This window comes from Bos grunniens, chromosome 20, assembly GCF_055505025.1.
Source record: "Bos grunniens cultivar Pamir isolate PY7600 chromosome 20, Bosgru_T2T1.0, whole genome shotgun sequence".
Classification (NCBI taxonomy): Eukaryota; Metazoa; Chordata; class Mammalia; order Artiodactyla; family Bovidae; genus Bos; species Bos grunniens.
Genome location: NC_141184.1, coordinates 70,182,896 through 70,206,686, shown reverse-complemented (window position 1 = coordinate 70,206,686; position 23,791 = coordinate 70,182,896). Strand labels below are relative to the sequence as shown.

Below are 23,791 nucleotides of genomic sequence, written 5' to 3'. Positions count from 1 at the left end.
CCAGCTTTGCCACTTACTGGCTGTGCAATATTTGGCAAGTTTCTAAGCCTCTCTGAGTTTTAGTTTCCTCATCCATAAAATAGGTAAAATGATATACTTCTTCATAGACAGGATGCCTGGTGAGCAGTAAGGGCTTAATAAACATTGTACTTCTTTTCCCCCTCTAGGAAATGCCTCTTTGGTGTTCTCCTGCCCTCCTCTCTAGACCTGCCCCTTTCCTCTATTGAAAATGCATGCTCAGTCGTTTCATGGACCATAACCTGCCGGGCTCCTCTGTCCATGGGATTTTTCCAGCAGAAATACTGGAGTGGGTTGCTGTACCCTCCTCCAGAGGATCTTCCTGACCCAGAGATTGAACCCATGTCTCCTGCATCTCCTGCATTGCAGGTGGATTCTTTCCTGCTGAGCCACTGGAGAAGCCTGAAAATACAAAAACAAAGTATGTTTATCTCCACCTAGTAATCAAACTGCTTACATGGGCTACAGGGCCTGATGGCACCTGGCCCCATCCACACCTTGATATTATGCCTTCCATTTCTCATAATCTGGCCACACGTATTTCCAGTGATTACTCCAATATATTAAGCAAATTTCTGCCCCAGGACTTTCACACACCATTTCCTCTGCTGGGAATGGTCTTCCCTGAGATGGTTGTAGGCTGTTCCCTTCTCACCCTCAGGTCTCAGCTTAGGTTCTCCATTTCAGAGACTGTCTTAACTGCTCTACGTGGGATAGTCTTCCCTGCACCCCGAGACGCTTTCTCAGGTTACTCAGTCGGTTGGCTTGCTGGCGGCTGTTGGTACTGTTTGCTGTGGCATCAGTGCTTAGGGCTCTGTCCGCGTCTCCCGCAGCCATGATGGCGGCCTCTCCCTCCCAATAGCCAGCCCTGCCTTCCCCAGCTGGCCTCTGGCTGCAGGCCCCCTTTGCCCAGACACTGAGAACAGCCAGAGTGCCTGGGACCGCCCATGCCCGATGTCTAAATACTCCAGCTGCTTCACCCCTGTGGCCCGCACTGTCCCCAGAGGCCCCCTTCTGTGAGACTTGCAGCCTCCCTGGCTCCTTTCCTTCCTGGTCCCACTGCCCTGCTTCCCTTCCAGGGTCTTCTGGAACACCCCCTGATAAGTGCATCACCATCACCCAAACCTCATCTCCGAGTGTGCTTCTGGAGAGTCCAAACTAAGACAGTTATTATCTTCTTAAATAGTTTCTGATGTTCCATTAGAACATAATATCCATGAGAACAGTGCCAGTAATCATCTCTGTACATGTTTAAGGATAGAAATATATTCATGTAGAGATTACAAATTATGTTTATAACCAGTGTGACATTTTTTGGACATAAACATACATCATCTTGAAAATTCCAGCAATTACACATCAACCTACCCTTCCTGCCCTGACTATGTTTCTGAATGACAAACTCTACCTTGTTACAGGGGATTCACTTATAGGTTTAGTGCATTTTCATGTTTTATGTTAAATATAGAGGATAATATGACAAAAGCAATAGCTTGATTTGGACTTCAAGTGAGTATCTAGAATAAAGTTCTGAAAGTATGTTTCTTCTTTAGGATTTACTGCCTAATTATATTTTCACCCCTCTAAGATACCCAACAAGAATGTTTACAGTTGCTGAATTCCGACATCTCTGAATTGTCTGTGTATGTTGAGCTGGGGAGACAGATTTTGGCCCTCAGGGTTCATAGAGCAGAGATGAAAGTCACAGTGGAGGCAGGCTGGAGGGAGTGAGGGATGACTCTGATGTTGTAATTAGGCCTGCTTCTGGGAAGGTAAGGAGAGTGAATCATGAGGGGCTGTTTAAGACTGTTGGGGGACAAGCCTGGTAGAGTTGTAAAGGCCTTATAATCTGATCTGCAGTATGAAGTTGGTGGGTAGTTATTGATTTCCCAGTGGGTGGAATTACTTTTGTTCATGACACGGCAGCTAGAGGAGGGAGGCTGTGAGAACCGTTTGCTGTCAGACTACAGCTGTGTGTGGTCGCTCTCCTGCATGCCCAGCTGATGGAACCAAGTGGCCTCTGACACCTGCAAATGCTGCCCACACCAAGCAGAAGGAAGACAGCTGAGCGGAGCTGGGCTGGCCCTGCTCAGCTCTGCAAACTGGGTAAATGCTGGGTTTCAGTTAGGGGTCTTCCCTGCTTGCTCAAAGGCTGGTGGGAGGGGACGAGAGCAGGGCAAGCCTTGACCACCTCAAGTTCCTCACAGTCCCCCAAGAGGGATGAGCTGATCTGAATTTGCCTCTCAGTCAGGAGGAACTTGACCGAAGAAGGACGAGTTTCACCTTAAAGCCTGTGAAAAATCGAACAGGATTGAAGAGTCCATTAACCTACGCAGGTGACAAAGTAAGGGGCTGGCTCTGAGTGGAGTGAAATTCCAAGTGAAGGCTGCCACAGGCAGACTGAGAAATGGGGTAACCACACTGAGGATGGGACTGAGGCCCTGATATAGATACCTCGTGTGTTTAACCTTTCTCCCCAAAGAGAGGGAGTCCTGAATGTTCTCAAGTCTCTTGATTCTGCTGGTGGAAGCGGGACATACCTGGGATGGAAGATCAGCAAACATGTCCCTAGTAGGGCTGGAAGGGGCCAGGCTCATCTTCATGTGTTCACGTGTGATGTTTCTGGCTCTTGCTCCCTCTACCTTAGCTTCACGGAGGAGTGGTCATACCTTCTTTTTTATGGGCATTGCTTTTTATCCAAAGGCCTCTGTAGACCCTCCCTCAGTTCTGAGATGAGGTGTATACAGGTCAGTATAGGACTGGTACAGAACTGTGCTTAGTTGCTCAGTCATATCTGACTTTGTGTGACCCTGTGGACTGTAGCCCACCAGGTTCCTCTGTCCATGGGGATTCTCCAGGCAAGAAGACTGCAGTGGGTTGCCATATCCTCCTCCAGGGGATCCTCCCAACCCACGGGTCGAACCTACTCTCCCCCATCGCAGGTGGATTCTTTACCGACTGAGCCACCAGGGAAGCCTGGTACTGAACCAGTACCTCTGAAAAGACCACAAGGGATGATGTTGTTGTTCAGTTGTTAAATCGTGTCTGACTCCTGGTGACCTCGTGGAATGTAGCCAGACAGGCTCCTCTGTCCATCATCTCCTGGAGTTTGCTCAAATTCATGTTCTTTGAGTCAGTGAGGCTATCTAACTATCTCATCCTCTGCCTTCCCCTTCTCATTTTGCCTTCAATCTTTCTCAGCATCAGGGTCTTTTCCAATGAGTTAGCCCTTCATACCAAGTCACCAAAGTATTGGAGATTCAGCTTCAGCAACAGTCCTTCCAATGAATATTCAGGGTTGATTTCCTTTAGGGTTGACTCATGTGATCTCCTTGCAGTCCAAGGGACTCTCTAGAGCCTTCCACAGCACCACAGTTCGAAAGCATCAATTCTTCGGTGCTCAGCCTTCTTCATGGACCAACTCTCTCATCCATACATGACTGGTGGAAAATCATAGCTTTGCCTATATAGTCCCGTGTTGGCAAAGTGCTGTCTCTGTGTTTTAATACACTGTCTAGGTTTGTCATAGCTTTCCTTTCAAGGAGCAAGCGTCTTTTTAATTTCATGGCTGCAGTCACCATCTGCAGTGATTTTGACTTTACCTGTGCATGAGAGTTGACTCATTGGAAAAGACCCTGATGCTGGGAGGGATTGGGGGCAGGAGGAGAAGGGGACGACAGAGGATGAGATGGCTGGATGGCATCACTGACTCGACGGACGTGAGTCTGAGTGAACAATGGGAGTTTGTGATGGACAGGGAGGCCTGGCGTGCTGCGATTCATGGGGTCGCAAAGAGTCGGACACGACTGAGCTGAACTGAACTGAACTGTGCATGAGAGATGGTGGTATACCACAACTACTGGAGACAATTTGAATTTAGAATGTGGGGCTTATTCTGTCCTCAGCTTTGGGCTTCAGCTTCATTTCTGGGATATTAATAAGAATCTCATTGTTTGTCCTGTTACATAGACATGGTCACATAGTAGAGAAATGGGAAGACACAAGTCTAGCCCGGGTGCTACAGGAGCAGAGAACAGGGTTACCCCAGTCAGAGTTGGGGTGTCACAAACGTTGACATAGGGGATTTGGCAACTAAGTTAAGACCTCAGAGGCAAGGAGGAGTTGTTCAGGTGAAGATGGATGGGATAAGTACATTCTGGACAAAGAAAACAATGTGTGAAAACTGAGACGCAGGAGGGGTGGCGAGGCTATGGTGGAGTGGCATGGGAGGGGGGGCGTGCAGGGGTGAGTGATGTCTGCCCATTGCGGGCCTTCAGCTCTGCCGAAGCGTGTGTGAAACTCACCTGCAGGCCCTCGGAGAGGCTCTACCGAAGCTCCTCAGGGAGGGGAGTCCCGTGGTCAGGTTTGAGTTTTGGGAAATTCCTGCTGCTGAAATTGGAAGAGGGGATCAGTTTGGGAGACTTGGAACAGAGCATACAGGAAGTTGGCCCAGGGGTTAAATGGATTTGACTTCTCAGTGGAGAAGATGTTGGGGATAGAAGAAGAAATCAAGTCTGCTTGGTGGATTGTGTTCCTGGGTGTGTCTTTGCTCAGAGTGAGCACAGGAGAAGAAGCGGGCTCGTGGGGGGAAGACAGCAAGTTCAGATGTTTTTCTTAGGAGCATTTTCCTCTGGGGCTGCAGCTGTGGCTGTGATCACAGGTATATCTGTGGCCTGATGCACCTCAGGGTGGTTTTCCAAAATGGACAAAGGATCCATTTTGATCTTTCCATGGAGCTGATAGTGGGGAGAAGGAGACGATGAAAAAGGCCATCTTATTTGAAGTGTCCCTGAGTTGTGAAATTATTGCAAAAACATATCACACTTCAAGAGACTTATGAATTCAGTCAATGGCACCTTCTGCCAAAGGATAAAACTTTCTCTGAAAAGGAAGAATTCAGAGCCCAGAAACACTGCATTTTTGTCTCTGCAAGTTACTTTGACAAAAGAAAACTCCTTTCTGTGACAATACAGAGTTGAGTAGCTCTGCAGGTTCCTAAGTGCCTGGTCTGAATTACAATTTGAACTTGTTGTCACCTGATGGCAGACCTCCAGCCTTGTTTGGGCTCAGTTTCCCAGGCTGGGTTTGCAGGTCTCTGATGCTCATTGCCCCTTCATATAAACATTGGTTTAAGGCTCTGCAATATTTATCTTTTAAATCATTTCTGTTTGTTTGCTTCACAATCAAGTCACAATTTAGAAATACTGCTTCCTGAGGCTTTACAGACTAATATGATTTCACAGCTCCAATTACAAATGAGAAAAATTATTTCATCTCAAAACAGAGGAGCCAGATGTTTCTGAGAAATCATGGTTAATGAGAAGACAAAGTACTTTCTGAAAAGCAGGTCACACTATTAATGGCTTCCTCAGCTAAAATCTTGCTGACTCTCAGAACCAAGGGCCCTCATCTTGTGGGGATGCTGGGTTTGATAACCTGTAAAGTAGGTGACTTTCAGATTGAAAAACCACTGATTCTGTTGTGGCCTGGTCTGGAGCTCCCACAACTTCAGTGGTTCGTAAACAAGGCAAACATCCACTGTCTTTCCACCTAGCAAATATACCTTCCTTCCTGCCCCTTCCTTTCAAACTCCATTTTATGAATCATAGAGTTTTGGATGAGGACTTAACTATCATTTTGTTAACCCTGCATCTGATACTTTGAATACCTGTTCATCATTCCTTCTCAGAAGCAGCTGCTCAGTCATGCCTGACTCTTTGCAATCCTGTGGACAGAGAAGCCTGGCAGGCTGCTGTCCATGGGATTTTCCAGGCCAGAATACTGGAGTGGGTCATCGTCCCCTTCTCCAAGGGATCTTCTCAACCCAGGGATTGAACATGGGCCTCCTGCATTGCAGGCAGATTCTTTATCATCTGAGCCACCAGGGAAGTCCTCAGGAGCAGCTAAGCTACCTACTTTTTAAATATTTCTAGGGATGGAGAACTCACTGTTGTATTTTTTCATGAGAATCTAATAATTTAGCTCCATTTTAAGTAGAATGTAAAGTCTGGTACTTCTCAAGGAGGTCTTCATTAACACCTAAAATCTTTCAACTGGCCCTTTCCCTTACACCCATATCTTTGTAAGGAGATCTGGCTGAAGTATCTCAACTAGAATACCAGCAGAATGAACTTTAAAAAATATTCTTGTTTTATTTATTTGGCGGTGCTGGGTCTTAGTGGTGGCACATGAGACCTTTAGGTGTGGCCTGTGGTATCCAGTTCCCTGACTAGGGATCGAACCAGGACCCCCTGCTTTGGGAGCACAGAATCCTAGCCACTGGACCACCAGGGAATTCCCAGAATGAATTTCAAAGGAAAAATCTGACCTTCACTACTTTGCTGCTCTGTTTTATGGCCAATGACAGTTGCCATTCCAAGAAAGTAAAGGCATCAGTTTTTTCTTGTCTACTTAAGTCTGCCTCTTATCTCTGTTGACTTTCTTGCTGTGATTGGCATTCTCCCCCACCCAAGAATAGAGACTAGCACTTCGGGAACCTTCAATAAACGGTAGACTGATTGACTAAGTGAAGTGGAGGAATGAGTTAATTAGTTGCCTCAATAGACTAACTCTTTGTCTACCTTTACATATCTCCTTTCTGTAGATCCTGTGTGCGTGTTAGTCGCTCAGTCATGTCTGACTCTTTGCGACCCCACAAATTGTAGCCCGCCAGGTTCCTCTGCCTATAGCATTTTTCAGGCACGAATACTAGAGTGGGTTGCCTATTCCTCCTCCAAGGGATCTTCCTGACCCAGGGATCAAAACTATGTCTACTGCACTGGCATGCGGATTCCTTACCATGAGCCACCTGGGAATTCCCATTTACAGATGTAGAGGTTTTAAATGATTTTAAATCTTGGATCACAAATGTCTGTTGTTTTGGGCTTTAAAACATAGTTTTTTTATGCTTTAAACTCAAGACCATACATTTCCTTCTCCAGATCTTTCTTTAAGCTCTTGCCAAATCTTTAGTTTCAACAGAAAATAAGAATGTTGTGTCAGAGGGTAGGAATGCAGGGAGATAGAATCCAGCGGTTTTATTCTCATTTGCCATCACTTGGACTACTGCAGTAGCATGTTCTCTGGTCTCTGCTCTTCGGCCTTTTCTTCCTCCAGCTGTTCTATATGCTACAGGGGAATGTGTGTGTGCTAAGTTGCTTCAGTCGTGTCTGACTTTTTGTGACCCCATGGACTGTAGCCCTCCAGGCTCCTCTGTCCATGGGATTCTCCAGTCAGGAGTACTGGAGTGGGTTGCCATGCCCTCCTCCAGGCATCTTCCTGCTCCAGGGATCCAACCTTCACCTCTCATGTCTCCTGCGCGGACAGGCAGGTTCTTTTCCACTAGTGCCACCTGGGAAGCCCACAATGACGTGAGTCACCTTAAAAACAATTCTTAGGACTCCCTTTGCCCAGAGAGCTGTGGAAGAACAAGGCTTTCGTTGTTTTAAATGTCCTTTATTGCAATCTCTTTTTGTTTTACAAGCAAAATAAGCTTTTCAAACAGGAAGACTTTATAATCCTTGCCTAATGTAATAAAAGAAAGAACAGTTCTTCTGGTGGGGTTTAATTATGACAACATCAGTGAAGAGAGTTAATTTTCATGAAGCTGGTGAGGCCCATCTGCCAAACACAAAGAGTTTGCAACTTCAAATGAACTCAGTTTTACCTATAACATCGTTCTTTTATTTTTAAAGAAGATTTCTAACCTGGATATTGATAGCAAAGAAAGGTTGCTGTTTGATTCTTGTTGCTTATAATGACAATTAGGTTTTGATCTGCATTCAGACTTGGACACTAGGTAAATGCCGTCTTGGATCAATGATACCCCATTTCTGTGGACCTTTATGTATGTGTTTATTGGCTGTGCCTCGTGACATGTGGGATCTTAGTTCCTTATCCACGGATGAAACCTGTACCCCTGCTCTGGTAGTGCAGATTCTTAACTGCTGGACCACCAAGAAAGTCCCAATATAACAAGCATTCTTACACATACAATTTCCTGCAAAAACAAAAAATTTCAAAGTTACAAGTTAACATCTTTTAGAAGGTAACGAATTGTTAAGTAAACATTGCAGGAAATTTCTTTAGCCATTTTAATAAAGAGACTTGGACAAAATTTCAACTTTATGGTGACAAGATATGGGATAAGCAAAGATTTAACTTAAATTTTATGGTAATTAGTATGTAGATATTATACAGTCTTTTTTCTTATCTCTCTAAACAAAGGATAATGGCTAACTCAACACCTTGTATTCTCAAAAGTCCTTAGGCCAACCATTTCTTAAGTCCAAATAAAATACCATTAACCTGTAACCCTTGATTACATCTATAGTACTGAACAAAGCTGAATCAAAATTTTGTTGCCTATAATTTTCTTTTTCCATAGAACTATAACCTTATGCCTACCACAGAATTTAAGAATTTTCTTTTTCAATATTATCTTCTATTATTCTAGGACTTCCCTGGTGGCTCAGGTGGTAAAGAATTGGCCTGTAATGCAGGAGTCCTGGGCTCCATCCCTGGGTCCAGAAGATCCCCTGGAGAAGGGAATGGCTACCCACTCCAGTGTTCTTGCCTGTAGAATTCCATGGACAGAGGATCCTGGCAAGCCATAGTCTATGCGGTCGCTAAAGTTGGGCACAACTGAGTGACTAACACAAACTACAACTTTATGCCAACCATTGAATTTAAGAATTTTCCTTTTCAGTATTATCTCCTATTAGTCTACTTCCAAGAGACTGTTCTCCTTACCCAGGTCCATGTACTCTATTATTTATTTTTAAAAATTTTATTGAAGCATAGTTGATTTACAGTGTTGTGCCAATCTCTGCTGTACAGCAAAGTGATTCCATTATATACATGTATTCTTTTTAATATTCTTTTCTATTATGGGTTATCATGAGATATCGAACATAGTTCCTTGTGCTTTATAGTAGAACTTTGTTGTTTATCTGTCCTGTATATAATAGTTTATTCAACACATCTGCTGCTGCTGCGTCGCTTCAGTCGTGTCCGACTCTGTGCTACACAACCACAAGTCTGTTCTCTCTGTCTGTGTTTTGTGGATACGTTCATTTGTGCTGTATTTTAGATTCCATTTGTAAATGATGTCATACGGTGTTTGCCTTTTTCTGTCTGACTGACTTCAGTTAGTATGATACTCTCTAGTTGCATCCATGTTGCTACAAATAGCACTATTTTCTCCTTTTATATGTTTGAGTAATATTCCATTGTATGTATGTACCATATCTTGGTCCATGTACTCTAAATCACTCTCTGTTCTCTAAATCTCCACTCTATCAAAGGCAATATTATTTACTCACCAGTGACCATTTCAAATGACACCTCTTTTATTCATTCCACCAAGATTTACTGAATAGCTACTAAGATCCAGATACTGTGTTGGACACTTGAGATTTAATTTGGCTGTCACGAAGCTTACACTTTGGTTGGATGAATGGGCGTTAATTAATTACACTGGTTAGAGTTTAATTACAAACTGATTTTGGTGCTCTGAGGGAAGGGATGTGATTCTGTCAGAGCCTATGAAGCTTCTATGCACCTTCCAGCCATAGATTATTTCTCTCTTCTGAAGCCCTCATGGCATTTAATAACTCTGCCAGTTGAAATCTTTGGCTGTGAGCAACATAAACCTATTCTAGTAAATTTAAGTAAAAATAAGTGCATTTGGATAATAAGGAGTAGTTCAAGAATAAGAGGAAAAGCTGGGGAACCAGTCTTCAGAGAGGGGAGACTCAGAGTAGCCCTGGGAGAGGAGGCAGCATCTGCCAATGGGCAGCCTTCCCGGGGCACTCCTGTGCAGACAGGTGAGCTCGCGGAGAGATAATACCCTATGTCTTGTGGCTAAGAGCACAGGCTCTGCAGTCAGACAGGGGCCACCACCTACTATGGTGCGCAGACTGGGGCATGTCCTCTGTTTCCTCATCAGCACAAGGGGAGAAATGACAGTATCTATCTGCCTCCTATAGGCACTGGGAACATTAATGGAGGTAATTCTTGCAAGACACTTAAAATGCACCTGGCACATTGTAAGCACTCAGTATATTAGCAGTGTCAGCAATTACTGTTTTTAAATTTTCCTCGAGGTTCAAATCAAGGGGATATCCTAAATAGGGTCCCTTCCTCCTTGGAAGAAAAGCTATGACCAACCTAAACAACATATTAAAAAGCAGAGACATTACTTTGCCAACAAAGGTCCATCTAGTCAAAGCTATGATTTTTCCAGTAGTCATGGATGGATGTGAGAGTTGGACTATAAAGAAAGCCGAGCACCGAAGAATTGATGCATTTGAACTGTGGTGTTGGAGAAGACTCTTGAGAGTCCCTTGAACTGCAAGGAGATCTGATCAGTAAATCCTAAAGGAAATCAGTCCTGAATATTCATTGGAAGGACTGACGCTGAAGCTGAAACTCCAATACTTTGGCCACTTGATGCGAAGAACTGACTCATTGGAAAAGACCCTGATACTAGGAAAGATTGAAGGCAGGAGGAGAAGGGGATGACAGAGGATGAGATGGTTGGGTGTCATCACCAACTCGATGGACACGAGTTTGAGTAAACTCCAGGGGTTGGTAATGGACAGGGAGGCCTGGCGTGCTGCAGTCCATGGGGTCGCAAAGTCAGAAATGACTGAGCGACTGAACTGAACTGAACTGAACTTGACCCTTGTCCAGAGGAAGGCAGGGAGCCTTGTGACAATATCTCTCGGATCATATTCCATCGCAGATTGGCTCCCCAGGGTGAGACCAGGATGCTGTGCCAGAAGAAGGTGTGGACCCTGGGCTGACAGAATGAGAGATGGTGTCTCCTTCCCCCTGCCTTTACCTGACTCTGTCTGCTGCCTTTGCTCTTTGCATTGTTGCTGACTCCCCCTGTCAGGTTTTAAGTGTCTAATGGGTGAGAACCATGTATTATCCCTGTACATCCAGAAATACAGCTCCTTCCACATCAGAGATGTTCAACTCTTATTTGCTGTATTGAATTAAAATAAAATTGTTGCGTATGAGTCACATATTAGTGCTAGAAGCATCTAGGTGGGGATGACTTGAAATGTTTTTGAATTTTTCAGTTCCCCCAAGGTTTGCTGGTTTTAAGAGAAATATAGAAAGAAAGCTGCATAGGATTTCAGAACCTTCCAGATATTTCCTGAGGCAGCAGTGCCAAGAGAGTTACCCTTCTTTGCAAAGGTTTTAATTTATTTAAAATGAAAGCCATGGTGCATGAGGAAGTGGGAAGTAATTCATTTTTTTTTTACTATTTATGCTAGTGAAAAATGTCTATCAATAGTGGTATGACAAATGAACAAATATATCCATACTGTAAAACAGCTGCAAAAACTTAATGTTGATCCCTCTATATGATAACATAGAAAGAGCTCCAAAAACCATTGGTGACTAAAACAAGTACAGAACAATACGTACAGTGTAGTCCTCTTTTATAAAAAGGAAACAAAACAAAAACGATGCTATGTTTTATACTGATACATGCATATGTAAAACATAAAAAAATGATCTTGAAGGATTATCATCATAGTGTGATATGGTTTACTTAAATGAAAAGCCAAATCAAAAAGATGCTGCATATTTTATACCAGTATACACCCACATGTACACACATACATTTTTATATGTATATACACACGTATGGACTACAATAACGGGTTGGTTGCTTCTTGAGAGTGGGTGTTGGGAGAAGGGCCAGAATTGTAAATAATTTTCTAAGAAAATGGTAACCTAATTTCTAACATTCACCTTTTTACAAGAAGGATATATTCATGAATTGCCTCTGTAACGAAACATTATCTAGAAAAGAAAGAAAGGAAGCTAAAACAAACCAACGAGCTCATATGCCTCTGAACTGCCTTCATTCCAGAATGCCGGGACATTCTGCTCCCTGTCATTACCAAGGAGCTGAAGGAGCTCCTGGAGCAGAAGGACGACATGCAACACCAGGTCCAGGAGAAGAAGTACTGTGTCGAGTTGCTCAACAGCATTCTGGAAGTCCTCAGCCGTCAGGACGCGGTGAGTCTTCGTGATGATGTAGATGTCCTGAACTCAGACTGGCGCTCAGTTGATTAAGTTCTAAAATATTGATGCTGATGAATAGCAGTTGAAGTCTAAAGATAAAAGTCAATGGCTTGCTCAGCGGGCTTATTTTTCCAGTGACTAACTCCCCATCTGTTAAAGACGGCTTGGGGACTAGAGCTGAGCGTGTAGCATTTTGTCACCGTATTTCTTGTTGAATAGGCCTTCTTAGGGTGTAGGTATGGACATATTGCAGACTTTTTAGATGAATTGTTCATTTATTAAAGCCCTGACTTGTAGGGATGGAAATGAGGAAAATTTGCTATGCCTACATAGCCAAGAAAACTCACTTCCCTGCTTTCTGGGCTGATTTTCCTTGGTTTTCCTTCCTTGGTTACCTCCCACAGTGGTGAGATGGTGAAGACTCTTTATGGATGAACAGAATGCTCAGGTCTAGATCCTAGAGGTAGGCTGAGGAGTAAGGTGGTGCTAGGGAGGTGGCCAGTGTATACTCTTGACATCATTCAGAGGCTAGGCAAGCCTGAGCCCAAACAGAAAGTCTTGGTGGGAGTAAGTAGAGGGCTTCCAAAGGGCAGAGTCTGCAGAAGACAATGAGGAAGATGGAGTGTGATAACAGTAAAGACCGAGAAGCAGTGATTAAACACAGGACTAGAATTCTTGAGACTTGAAGATGGGGATAAACATTCATGGTTGACTCAGGTTCGTCTGCAACCTTACTTCATCCCTGAATAACGTCCAGGAGTGTCTGTCCCTAGATGGGCTGCTCTCAGAGCCAGGTAGACCCAGACAGCCAGTAAGTCTTCCCTGAGTGTTCGTGTGACCATCCTCTCTCCTCCCTTCAGATTCACTGAGAAGGGCTTTCTAGATGAATTGGATCTGTGTTTGACTATATGAGAAAACTGCGAAACAGTATTTTTTCCTGCTCATATCCAATAGTGAACCATTATTATCAGTTTCCTAGTATGTCTCTCTTCTGTCGTGTCTTTTCCACTTTTAGCATCCTGGTTGTTTTTTCTTGTCTCATTTCTAGGCGAATGAGGCATGTAGCCAGCTTCATTCATTCATTCATTCGTACATATGATGTACTAGGTATATGCCAGGCACATGGCACACAAAGGCATATCTTTTTTCCTAAGAAAATACCTATAAATATATAAAGAAAAAGTGACAATATAATACAGTGACTAAAATCTAGATGCATCCTAGGAACTGGAGCTACACAGACTCTGTGCGTGTGTGTGTGTGTAAACGTTTTTTCAAGGAAGCCTTCTCAAGAGAAGGAAAGCTTCAACTTCACTATTCAGAAGTGAATAATTAAATAATGATCACCAATGGTACTTTATTTGCTATTCCGTAAGTACTTGCTAAATGCAGTCCAAGCCTTCTTTCTTCACACATTGATCACTGCTAAAGATTATCATTCTCATTTTACGAATGGAAACCTGAAATTCACAGACTTAAAGTTCAAGGCCAGACAGCAGATAAATAGAAGGCTGAAAATTCGAACCCAGTTTGTCAGACTCCAAAGTCTGCATAATTATAGACCCTGAGGATACAAAAGCATGGTCTTTTCCCTCTTGTCTTTTCCTATCCTGTCTTTTTTGTGGGGAGAGTGAGTATAATGCCCCAAAGCTTGGGTACCTCTAATTCACTCTGTGAGAATGTTATGATGACGGGGTTGTTTTCATCAGCATTCATTAGCCAGCTGTTGAACTGGTTCCAGTCTTTGCTATTTGATCTTTAAAAAGAATTTAGGGAATGTTTGCTCTTACTCTCACAATGTAAAAAGCATAACGATTGGCACACTATATCTCCAGAAATTTCCCAGAGAATAGGGCTTCTTCCTCTTGAAAAAAAGTTTCCAGTGTTTCTTATATAGTAGTGCTCAGGTCCCTTTTCATAGGGAAAAATTCCAGATACTTGGGCTTACGCTAGGGTACCCCCGTTTGAGGACACACTTATCACGTGTTCTGCCAATTTCCTGATTTGGGTAAAGGGGTGGCCCCAGTTCACAAATCAGTTGTTAAGCAGCAATGCTAGGCTCTGCCTGAGCCAGGGGAGTGGGCCCCTGGAATTCTATCCTGACAAGTTGTCATCATTTTGTCCACTGGGTAACCCTGGACACTGGTGACAAGGGGCTGCTGTCTCACACACCCCAAGTGCTTGGGGCTTCAAAGCCAACGAGTGTGTGGGAGGCCCAGGGCCCCCGTGGGGCTTGTGGCAGCTGGCCTTGAGGTGTGTGGGAGGCGGAGTGCCACTCTCCAGGGCCTCTGAGTGTGTGGGTTTGGTAATGACTTCTGAACCCGGGACTAACCCACCTCTTTCCCAGAATGAGCAGCTGTCTTTGCTGGTGAGTGGGTGAATAGTATTGCTACCACTGGGTTTGGTACAGTGTTGGCACCATGTGCGAGCTTCACGTCTAACTTCTCCAGCTCATGAAGATAGGAATCTCTCCTTCCTCTTCTCAAAAACGTTGTCTTCCACGAAGAAGATCCATTCAGTAACCATTATTAGTTTGAGTTAAACCAAAAATCAGAAGTCCCAAAGTATCTAATCTAAATCTCTCTTGTTCCAGGCTATGGAAGCTCTCAACTCTGGCTACATGTTGCCTGACAGGAGAAGCTTTTTATAAAGCAGTTGTGCCCAGGTTCCAGTTGACTGGCGTTGGCCAGAGTGTCGCAATAGCATGCTCATGGGGTGGTGATAATAGGCAGCAGGGTGGAGGACCACAGCTTTAATGCAAAAGATCTTAGACATGAGTGTACATCCCAGTGACCTGGAGGAGCTGTGGCAACAGGGTTCTGATCGTTAGTTTTGGAGGATGGGGCTGATCTCGGGTCGCCTCAGCCTGCAGCAGCTTGAAGCAGGTTTTAGTTCTGAGCCAGAGGGTGACGGAGAAGGCGATGGCACCCCACTCCAGTACTCTTGCCAGGAAAATCCCATGGACAGAGGAGCCTGGTAGGCTGCAGTTCATGGGGTCGCTAAGAGTCGGACATGACTGAGCGTCTTCACTTTCACTTTTCACTTTCATGCATTGGAGAAGGAGATGGCAACCCACTCCAGTGTTCTTGCCTGGAGAATCCCAGAGACGGGGGAGCCTGGTGGGCTGCCGTCTATGGGGTCGCACAGAGTCAGACACAACTGAAGTGACTTAGCAGCAGCAGCAGCAGAGGGTGAGGTTGGTCCATGGCAGTGAGAGGTCTGAATCCTAGCCACTAGGCCAGTGGCCAGTGACAAGGCCCTGGTCCTTTGGCTTTGCAGAAAAGAATTCCCACAAAGACAGAAAGTAGTGAAACAAGTAAAGTGTTTATTAGGAGGAAAGGAATATAGTCCATGTGGATAGATGCAGGCAGACCCACGGAGAGGGTCACTCCCTTGTGGTGTTTAAAATCACTTACATGGGGAATTTCTTCCAGGTTTCCTTTGGTCAGTCATTTTGATTTGCCGGGTTCTGAGTCCTTATTTGGCTTGTCTCAGGGTGCTCTCGTGTGTGTGTGTGTGTGTCTGTGCGGGTGCGCATCTCTCAGCCGAGATGGATTCCAGCGAAGAGGCCTATTGGTAGCTTAGCACCACTCTTCTTTTGACTCCCAGGAACCCTCTAGTTGGGAAGGTCTCCTTGACTTTGAGAATGAGAAATATGAGGCCTCTTCTCTGGCAGGGCCCAGCCTCAGCTCTTGATTGTTGTTGTCCTGTTGTTGTTGTTGTTTAGTTGTTCACTTGTGTCCAGTGCTTTGTGATTCTGTGGACTGTAACCCGCCAGGCCACCAGTCTCCTCTGTCCATGGAATTTCCCAGGCAAGAATCCTGGAGTGGGTTGCCATTTCCTTCTCCAAGGGATCTTCCTGACTCAGGGATGGAAACCTGTGTCTCCTGCCTTGGCAGGCAGATTCTTAACCACTGAGCCGTCAGGGAAGCCCTGCCCTCCCCTGCCTCGATTGTCCTGCTGTTGATATTTTGGAAGTTGTGTCTGCAGGGAATGGGCTCCAGTTGCTCACTTGGTGGAGGTGGGAGGCATCTGCCTCCTGCTTCGAGGCCTGATTGTTTATTTTTCTAACAAATGCCCAGATGATACGGATACTGCTGGCCCAAGGACTACACTGTAAGGGCCTCTGCTCTAAGGTGACCTAATTTTTTTCATCTTCACTATTCACCAGTAATGGAACAACAGTTGGGCTCATCCTCAGTTCTTTACCTTCTTAATTGAAGAGCCCTTTCCAGTCTATAAACCATCTCCTCTTCCAATATGGCATTTAATAAACCGTAGAATGGCAGTCTTCAAACACAGTCATTTGTGCTCATCAACTCATTTTTATGTGGTAGTGGGGACATGGCCTGTGTGAAGATCTGACTTTGAAAATCCAAACCATCAGATGTGCTTCTGGTTTCTTCAGGCGCCAACTTCTCAAAGTTGGAAATTTCAGAGGAAAAAACTGAGAAAGACTCCTAGAGTAAATGCCCTGGATTTTTCTTCTGGTTGCTTGGATCCTCTGTGTTGATAACAACATAGCCATCTATTTTTAAACTGACTTTCTCTTGGCACCATGGAATAGCCTGTCTCTCCATCTCAAGCATGGGCTATACCTAGCTCCTGAACCATTGCCAAGGGGCAGAGCCACGTGTGGAAATTTAGTAATTACAGTGCAGGTTGCCGAGCTTCCTTTTTGGGGGACCTTGTGTGTTTGAGGAATGGGAAAGAATGCTTGTCTTCAATAGGTTGTCATTATTTGTGTGATTACAGCCCAGCACAGCAGGCCTGGCATGAGGAAGCTATGTTTCCTATTACTACCTTCTTCACTGTAACTCTGGATGGCTTATGATTCAGGAAGGTTTGTCTGCCTAAGCTTAGGTCTTGAGAGATATATATATATTTTTTTTTTTAATTCATGTTTGGCTGTGCTGGGTCTTCGTCGCATGCAGGCTTTCTGAAGGTGCGGCAGGCGTGTTCTGCTCTTACTTTAATATGCGCACGTCTCTTTGCAGTGGCTTCTCTTTGCAGAGCACAGGCTCTAGGGTGCGTAGACTCAGCAGTTGCAGCAAGTGGGCTCAGTAGTTGGGGCACATGAGCTTAGCTGTCCCATGGCATGTGGGATCTTCCCAGGCCAGGGGTCAAACCCGTGTTTGTGACGTTGGCCGGCAGATGGACCAGTGTGGAAGCCCCTTGCTGTTTCCTAATGGCCCTGTTCCGTCCCCTCACTCAGCTTGCTTGAGTTGCACTTTAACCTAGGAGAGGCACAGGCTCAGGTGAGGGGAAAGGCCTGACTTCTGCCTTAAGTCCCGTATTAACTCCTTTCCTCCCCCCTCACCTGAGCAAGTTTAGTTGTCAACTTAGGTTACTTTGAAAGATGGTTTCAAACTGGCTTTGTCCTATGCTTTGCTGGCTGCCAAGTAACTCATAACATTCAATCTTGTGCCAGACCTGGAGGGAGTTGGCTTCCTCCCCGCCCACCACTAAATCAGGCTTTTCATTTGTATGTTTCATTTCTCCAACAGACAGGAGAGTCGTCACGTTGTACCCTGCATAGTGATCACAAAGTGGGTAAAGATGACTCCTGATTCTGAAGAGGGGATCGTGTTGGGTATATCTGCATCATGAAGGTAGAGAACCTGCAGAATCAGCTTGAAAACAAAATAAAAACAAAGCCTTTTGAGCCCATTGACTAAACCTGAGGAGTTTTACCAAGGCCCTCTGATGCTCATGATTGGTTTGGGGTTTATGCTATCTTTATTCATCAACTTAGACACTGGTAGAGAGGGTTTTTGCTCATGCTTGAACAAAACATGTTTTTTGTTCTATTCCTATTCCTGTTGTTTTTATGTAAGTAAAAATCCCAAACTCCTTTTAGGTTCAGCTCGGGTGATAATTCCTGTCTGCAATCTCACTTTCGTGTCCTCCCTACACCCCTCATCCTAAGGCGGGTTTGAGGACTTGCTTCTCTGTGTTCATGGCCATGTGTTCAGACAGACACGACAGCACTGACTGCTGTGTTCTGCTTTCTGCTGTGTCTCCTGCCAGGCTCGGAGCACCGAAGCTCAGAGAGCAAGCCTCACTCCCGCCACCTCGCAGAGCTTACCCTTCCAGCCTTGCCTCTTGCCGATTCCACTCTGACTCTCCAGCCTCCTCTCCATTAAAGTTCTTTGAGTGCCTCAAGTGCCCACACTCTCTCTCTGCTGGGCTGCTGCGTGCTGTCTGCATTGTCAGAGTGCACCGCCTCCTCTCTTTGCCTAGCTAAATCCTACCTAATGTTCGGAAGCCAGATGAAATGTCACTTTCCCGGGAAAGTGTTCTCTAACCCTCCTCCACAGCCCTCTCTAGTGGTCCATGGAGCTCACGCCAGGGTTATCATCCTCTGTGGACCCATCTGTCTTGTAACCGGGAGTGCCTGCTCTGCCGTGTAGCCCTCCCCTTCCCCTTGCTCATCCTGTGTGAAGCCTGGCTATCTGTTAAAGGAATGGGGAAGTGAATGAATATGACTTCTCCACATCAGGGGCAGAGCCTGAGTTCTCCATCGGGTCTTCCACTCTGAGTGCTGAGAAGGTATGCTCCTTCCTCTTTTTGTCTTCCTTGGTAGCTCAGCTGGTAAGGAATCTGCCTGCAAGGCAAGACACCCTGGTTTGACTCCTGGGTCAGGAAGATCCACTGGAGAAGGAATAAGCTACCCATTCCAATATTCTTGGGCTTCTCTGATGGCTCAGCTGGTAAAGAATCCTCCTGCAATGCGGGAGACTTGGGTTTGATATCTGGGTTGGGGAGATCCCCTGGAGAAGGGAAAGGCTACCCACTCCAGTATTCTTGCCTGGAGAATCCCATGGATATATAGTCAATGGGGTCACAAAAAGTCAGACACGACAAAGCAACTTTCACTTTGGATATCAAGTGCAGAGGTTGAATTAATCACATAGTTTATGACACATTTTCCTCATCGGTCTTTGCAAGGCCCTCTCTGGTTTCAGGTATATGTGTGTGTTTTTACCTTTGTCCTTATCTCTTGCTTCCACTCCCCTACCTTCCCTACCTGCTTCAGTCAATTCAGCTACTATGTCGAATACACATGTGTAAATTTGGGTGCGTGTATTTTAAAACACACAAACACATCCACTCACCCTCATATCCCTTCCTTACAGAGGAGCTGACATTGACTGCAAAAGAGCATTAGCCAATTCAGTCCTGTGAAGGCCCCCTGGGTGGGGAGGGCCTGAGGTGGGCACAGGGAGTCTTCTGTCCAGGGGTGTTCTTGGTCTAGTGCTGCCTGGACCTTCCACGTGTGATACAAGCAGGCCCTGCCCCCTGTGCTTGGCTGTCTTCCTCTGAAATTCTGGGCTCCTGTGAATCCCAGGCAGCCTGCCTGATGCAGGCTGGCAGAGAGGCTGATGCTGCCTCTTTGCATTATCAATTAGCTCCCAGGATCAATACCACTCTGCAGAAGCAGCAGGGTTTTCTTCTAACCTATCTGCTCCCTCATATATCACATGAAAGGCAGGAAGACAAGACTTGCTAAAATTCTTTTGTCTGTGAGGCATTCCAAACAGAACAGCCAATTAAGCTCTGAACTTAAAGTTGAAATAGATGGGATCCTATACTTCCGCTGTGTCTAAGGCCATTTTTTATTTACCTATTGCCCTTCCTGTGCATCTGTGGTGTTAAATGTCCTCTTCCTAGGCCAGCGGAATGGCACAGTAGCGTCATGGACAGTGACATGTGGGACACTGTCTTTCTGGGTGCCCTTCAACCTGCAAAGTGCTTTCTCATACATCACGGTTGTTCTGTTTCTGGCCACCACATGGCAAGGTCAGTTTTATTATCCCCATTCTACTGGCGTAGAGTGGGAAGCTTGGTGACATTCCTAACTAAGGTCAGAGAGTTAGTAAAAGGCAGAGTCGGCAGGGACTCACCCTATCTCACTCCACAGTCAGCCTTTCACACATCACTGCATCTTCCGTGACTTCACTGACACACTACCTCTTAACACTTTACGAGCATCATTTCCCTGGTGGAGGTAAGAGCACGAGCTTTGGAGTTAGGCTGCATTCATGCATCCATCCCACAAACAACGGAAAGAACCGTGTGTGCTACCCCGCATGCTGAAGCTATAGGAGTGAGCAGAGCTGGGGTGTGTGCTCACTCTGCTTCTGATTATCTGGGGAACCCTGGAAGTCAAATAATCTCCTGGTAAAAATAGGCTTGCTGTGTCCCTGGGTAGGTGTGCCAGGATTACAAGAACATCTGTGAAAGCATGCAGCGTTTTACTCGGTGGATAATCTCTACTGGATCCGTGTGGCTTTGCTTCTTCCTTCACTAGTTCCCTTCCCTCCTAAGCTCTTTCCACTGTTCCAGGGTGCTTCTGAAACATCCCTATAATTCTTTTAAGAACGGTTAAGGGCCAAGTGATCTCCTGGGAGAATGGCAAACAGGTCCCAGGCTTAGGGAGCATTCGGTGCGCCGTCGGCACTGAAGGCAGACCGCAAGCGGCCCTGGCAGCAGCCAGATGTTTTGGAGCCCTCGCAGGCATCGCGGGGGCCTGGCCAAGGAGCGCAGGTGCTGCTGCTGGAGCAGAGCCATCACCTGCGGGCACCCGGCCCTCACCAGGGCTCCTGCAGGGCCTGGAGAGGGCATCAGCCTGCGCCTCAGGGCTCCTCTGGGGTCCTCCAGAACTATGGGCTCGTGATAGCCACCGTATGGCACGGTGTGCTGGAGCTGGCTTGCACCGGCTCATGGGAACCAAGTGTTAAAGGTTTAGGAAGTTTTTGAGCTATTTGTTAAAATAACAGCCATCGTTAAAATTTTATATAAATATCTACAACTAATAAATGATATTGAAGTCAAAGGTAATAAATATATGTTCAGGAGTATCACTTCCTAATTATCTTACCATACTTTATTCTTATCTATGAGCTTGAGGTTATTTACATCTGTTGTGTCTGTATGGTAGAAATGCATACAGATATTTAATGTTATAGATGTTAATATTTAATGCTCTGCTGCAGCCCGTTTCTTCCCAATTCTGTGTTCAGCAGAGTCATTATTGGTAGCTTGAAATCAACCATGAAGGAAGTACTCATTCCAGAAAATTGACAAATGCTTAATATCCAGACTTTTATTTTTTCTCTTCTTGGAGAGACAATTGATAAACATTTACCAGCATACCACTGTCTGGGATTCAAAGAAATTTCAAAGAAAATTCAAAGAAATGAAAAAACCCCACAGGTTCAGGGGAGCTGCCTGTGTGCCTTCTCTTTTCGCCAGCAATCCTGGATCTGCTGTGTCTAAAGGTTCTCATGAGACTGGCCAATGAAAGGATGCTCCAGGGATGTCGCAATTCAAAGACAAACTAAACACCCAACCTAGAACAGAGATAAAGAAATTTGTTTCATTTCCCATGGCAATTCTCATTGATTAGCAATGACTTCTTTCCTTGTAGCATGTGGAATTTTGAGGGCCTGTGTGGGCCAGTGAGGATGAGAGCCCAGATGCCTGCATAGGTGGTGGATGGGGATGAAGGCTTGAGTGCCATTCCTAAACCAGACGTCTAAGCCACACAGCTGTGGGAAAGGCACATTTGACGGGGAGGTTACTGTCTTTCAATGCAGTCATTTTTGGCCTTTGGGTCTTAAATAAGGTTTAAAGATTATAAAAAGCTCTCTTTTGATTAGGCAAGCCTTTCGGTTATCATTGTTACAAGGAAGAACCACCAATGGATGCTAAAGGTGATGGGCAAAAGCCTGATGAGAAACAGAATATTTGTATAGTCTCAGGGTATCCTCCCAAAACATCTGCCTACCAATAACACAAGGAAAGACAGTAGATTCACAGTGTGGGAACCTGACAGGCACCCCCGTAGCCAGGTGGTGAAAGGGAGCGTCTCCAGGAAGGACACATCAGCAGCCTGTGCCTCCCAAGAAGCTGTCCTGAGAAGGACACAGCACTGCTCTCCTAGAGAGTCCTGTCAGGAACATACAACCAGCCTCATAATGAGAAAGCTTTCAACAAGCCCCAGCAGGGGCTGTTCTACAAAACAGCAGATGATTACTCTTCAGAACTTAAGACCATGAAAGATGGGGAAGTACCAAGGTACTGTCACAGATTGGTGGGGATTTAGGAGATGTGACAACTGAATTCAAAGTAGGATCCTGAATTAGGTCATGAACCAGAAAATGGACACGAGAAGGAAAACTGACAAAATTAGAATAGAACTGTTCTGTTAGAGAAGACTCTTGAGAATTCCTTGGATGGCAAGGAGATCCAACCAGTCCATCCTAAAGGAGATCAGTCCTGCGTGTTCATTGGAAGGACTGATGTTAAAGCTGCAACTCCAATATTTTGGCCACCTCATGCGAAGAGCTGACTCATTGAAAAAGACCTTGATGTTGGGAAAGATTGAGGGCAGGAGGAGAAGAGGACGACAGAGGATGAGATGATTGGATGGCATCACTGACTCGATGGACATGAGTTTAGGTAAACTCTGGGAGTTTACCAGGGAGGTCTGGTTGTGCTGCGGTTCATGGGGTCGTGAAGAGTTGGACATGACTGACTGACTGAACTGGTGATTTAGTTAATAATACTGTACTGACACAAATGTTGTGCTTTAATAATTATGCCCTGATTACGCTACCATTAAGATGTTAACATTAAGGGAGGCTGGATGAAGGGTACATAGGAATTTTCTTTACTGTTTTTGCAACTTTTATGTAGGCCTAACATTATTTTTCTTAATAAGCTTACTTTGAAGTGTTTCAGGAAGGATTGCTCGCTTCCAAAGAATGCATTTTGAGGGTGAGCAGTTTCCCAAAAGACACCTGTTCCAGTGTGAAGGGCTGCTGATACATAAGGGGTTTTCTGTGCTTTTTTCAGTCAAAAATGACAAAACTCACAGACAAATGACCAGCCTTACTAGAGGATTCCACTCTGTTAAATGCCCCAATCTGTCTGGAGGTGATTGGAACCTCCTACTAAGTGAGTTATTGGGTAATTACTTGACTCAGTCATATCAGCATGCATTAACCAAGGATGAAGCTGTGGGGACTGAGAATATGGAGGAGTCTTGCAGCCTGTCCTGGTCACAAGGACCTTGCACATGACAGCACCGACCAGGGTTGTTTGTTAGCCTTATCCATGTGGTAATTCCTAGGCCAGTGTTTGGCACCTGAATGTCACCTGATCTTTGCTTGGCAAGTTTAGCAAGTGGATGGCTTGGCATAACTTACTAGATGGTCTTTGGGTCATTTATTGTCAGGGGAGCCACCTGGAAAATTAGTAGACAGTTTTTGTTGACAGTTGACTAGAACTCAGCACCAACTAGAAATAATTCTCAAGGAGTTCTTCAATATTCCTCTATTTGCCATGACCAAAGTCTAAAAGAGTTTGTTGGTGTTCAGTCACTGAGTCGTGTCCAAATCTGTGCCCTGGTAGGCTTCAGCATGCCAGGCTCCTCTCTCCTTCACTATTTCCTGCAGTTTGCTCAAAATTCATGTCCATCAATTCAGTGATCCCATCCAACCATCTCATCCTCTGTTGCCCCCTTCTCCTTTTGCCATCAATCTTTCCCAGCATCAGTGTCTTTTCCAAAGAGATGGTTCTTCACATCATGTGACCAAAGTATTAGAACTTCAGCTACAGTCCTTTCAATGAATATTCAGGGTTGATTTCCTTTAGGATTCACTGGTTCGATGTCCTTACTGTCCAAGGGACTCTCAAGAGTCTTCTCTAGCACCAC

The 23,791-nt window shown here is 45.2% G+C and overlaps 1 protein-coding gene across 4 annotated transcripts in view; it reads left to right on the top strand.

The window, feature by feature from the left end:
• Positions 1-23,791, top strand: part of DOCK2 (dedicator of cytokinesis 2) — a 458,684-nt gene that overhangs the window by 161,492 nt on the left and 273,401 nt on the right. For 3 of the 4 annotated variants that reach the window (XM_086362249.1, XM_086362250.1, XM_086362251.1), the window contains one exon: positions 11,912-12,060. In XM_086362249.1, coding sequence (XP_086218375.1) covers positions 11,912-12,060 — 149 coding nt within the window. Of the gene's footprint in view, positions 1-11,911; positions 12,061-17,573; positions 17,737-23,791 lie in introns of those variants that run through there. The other variant, XM_086362252.1, reaches the window with a different exon arrangement.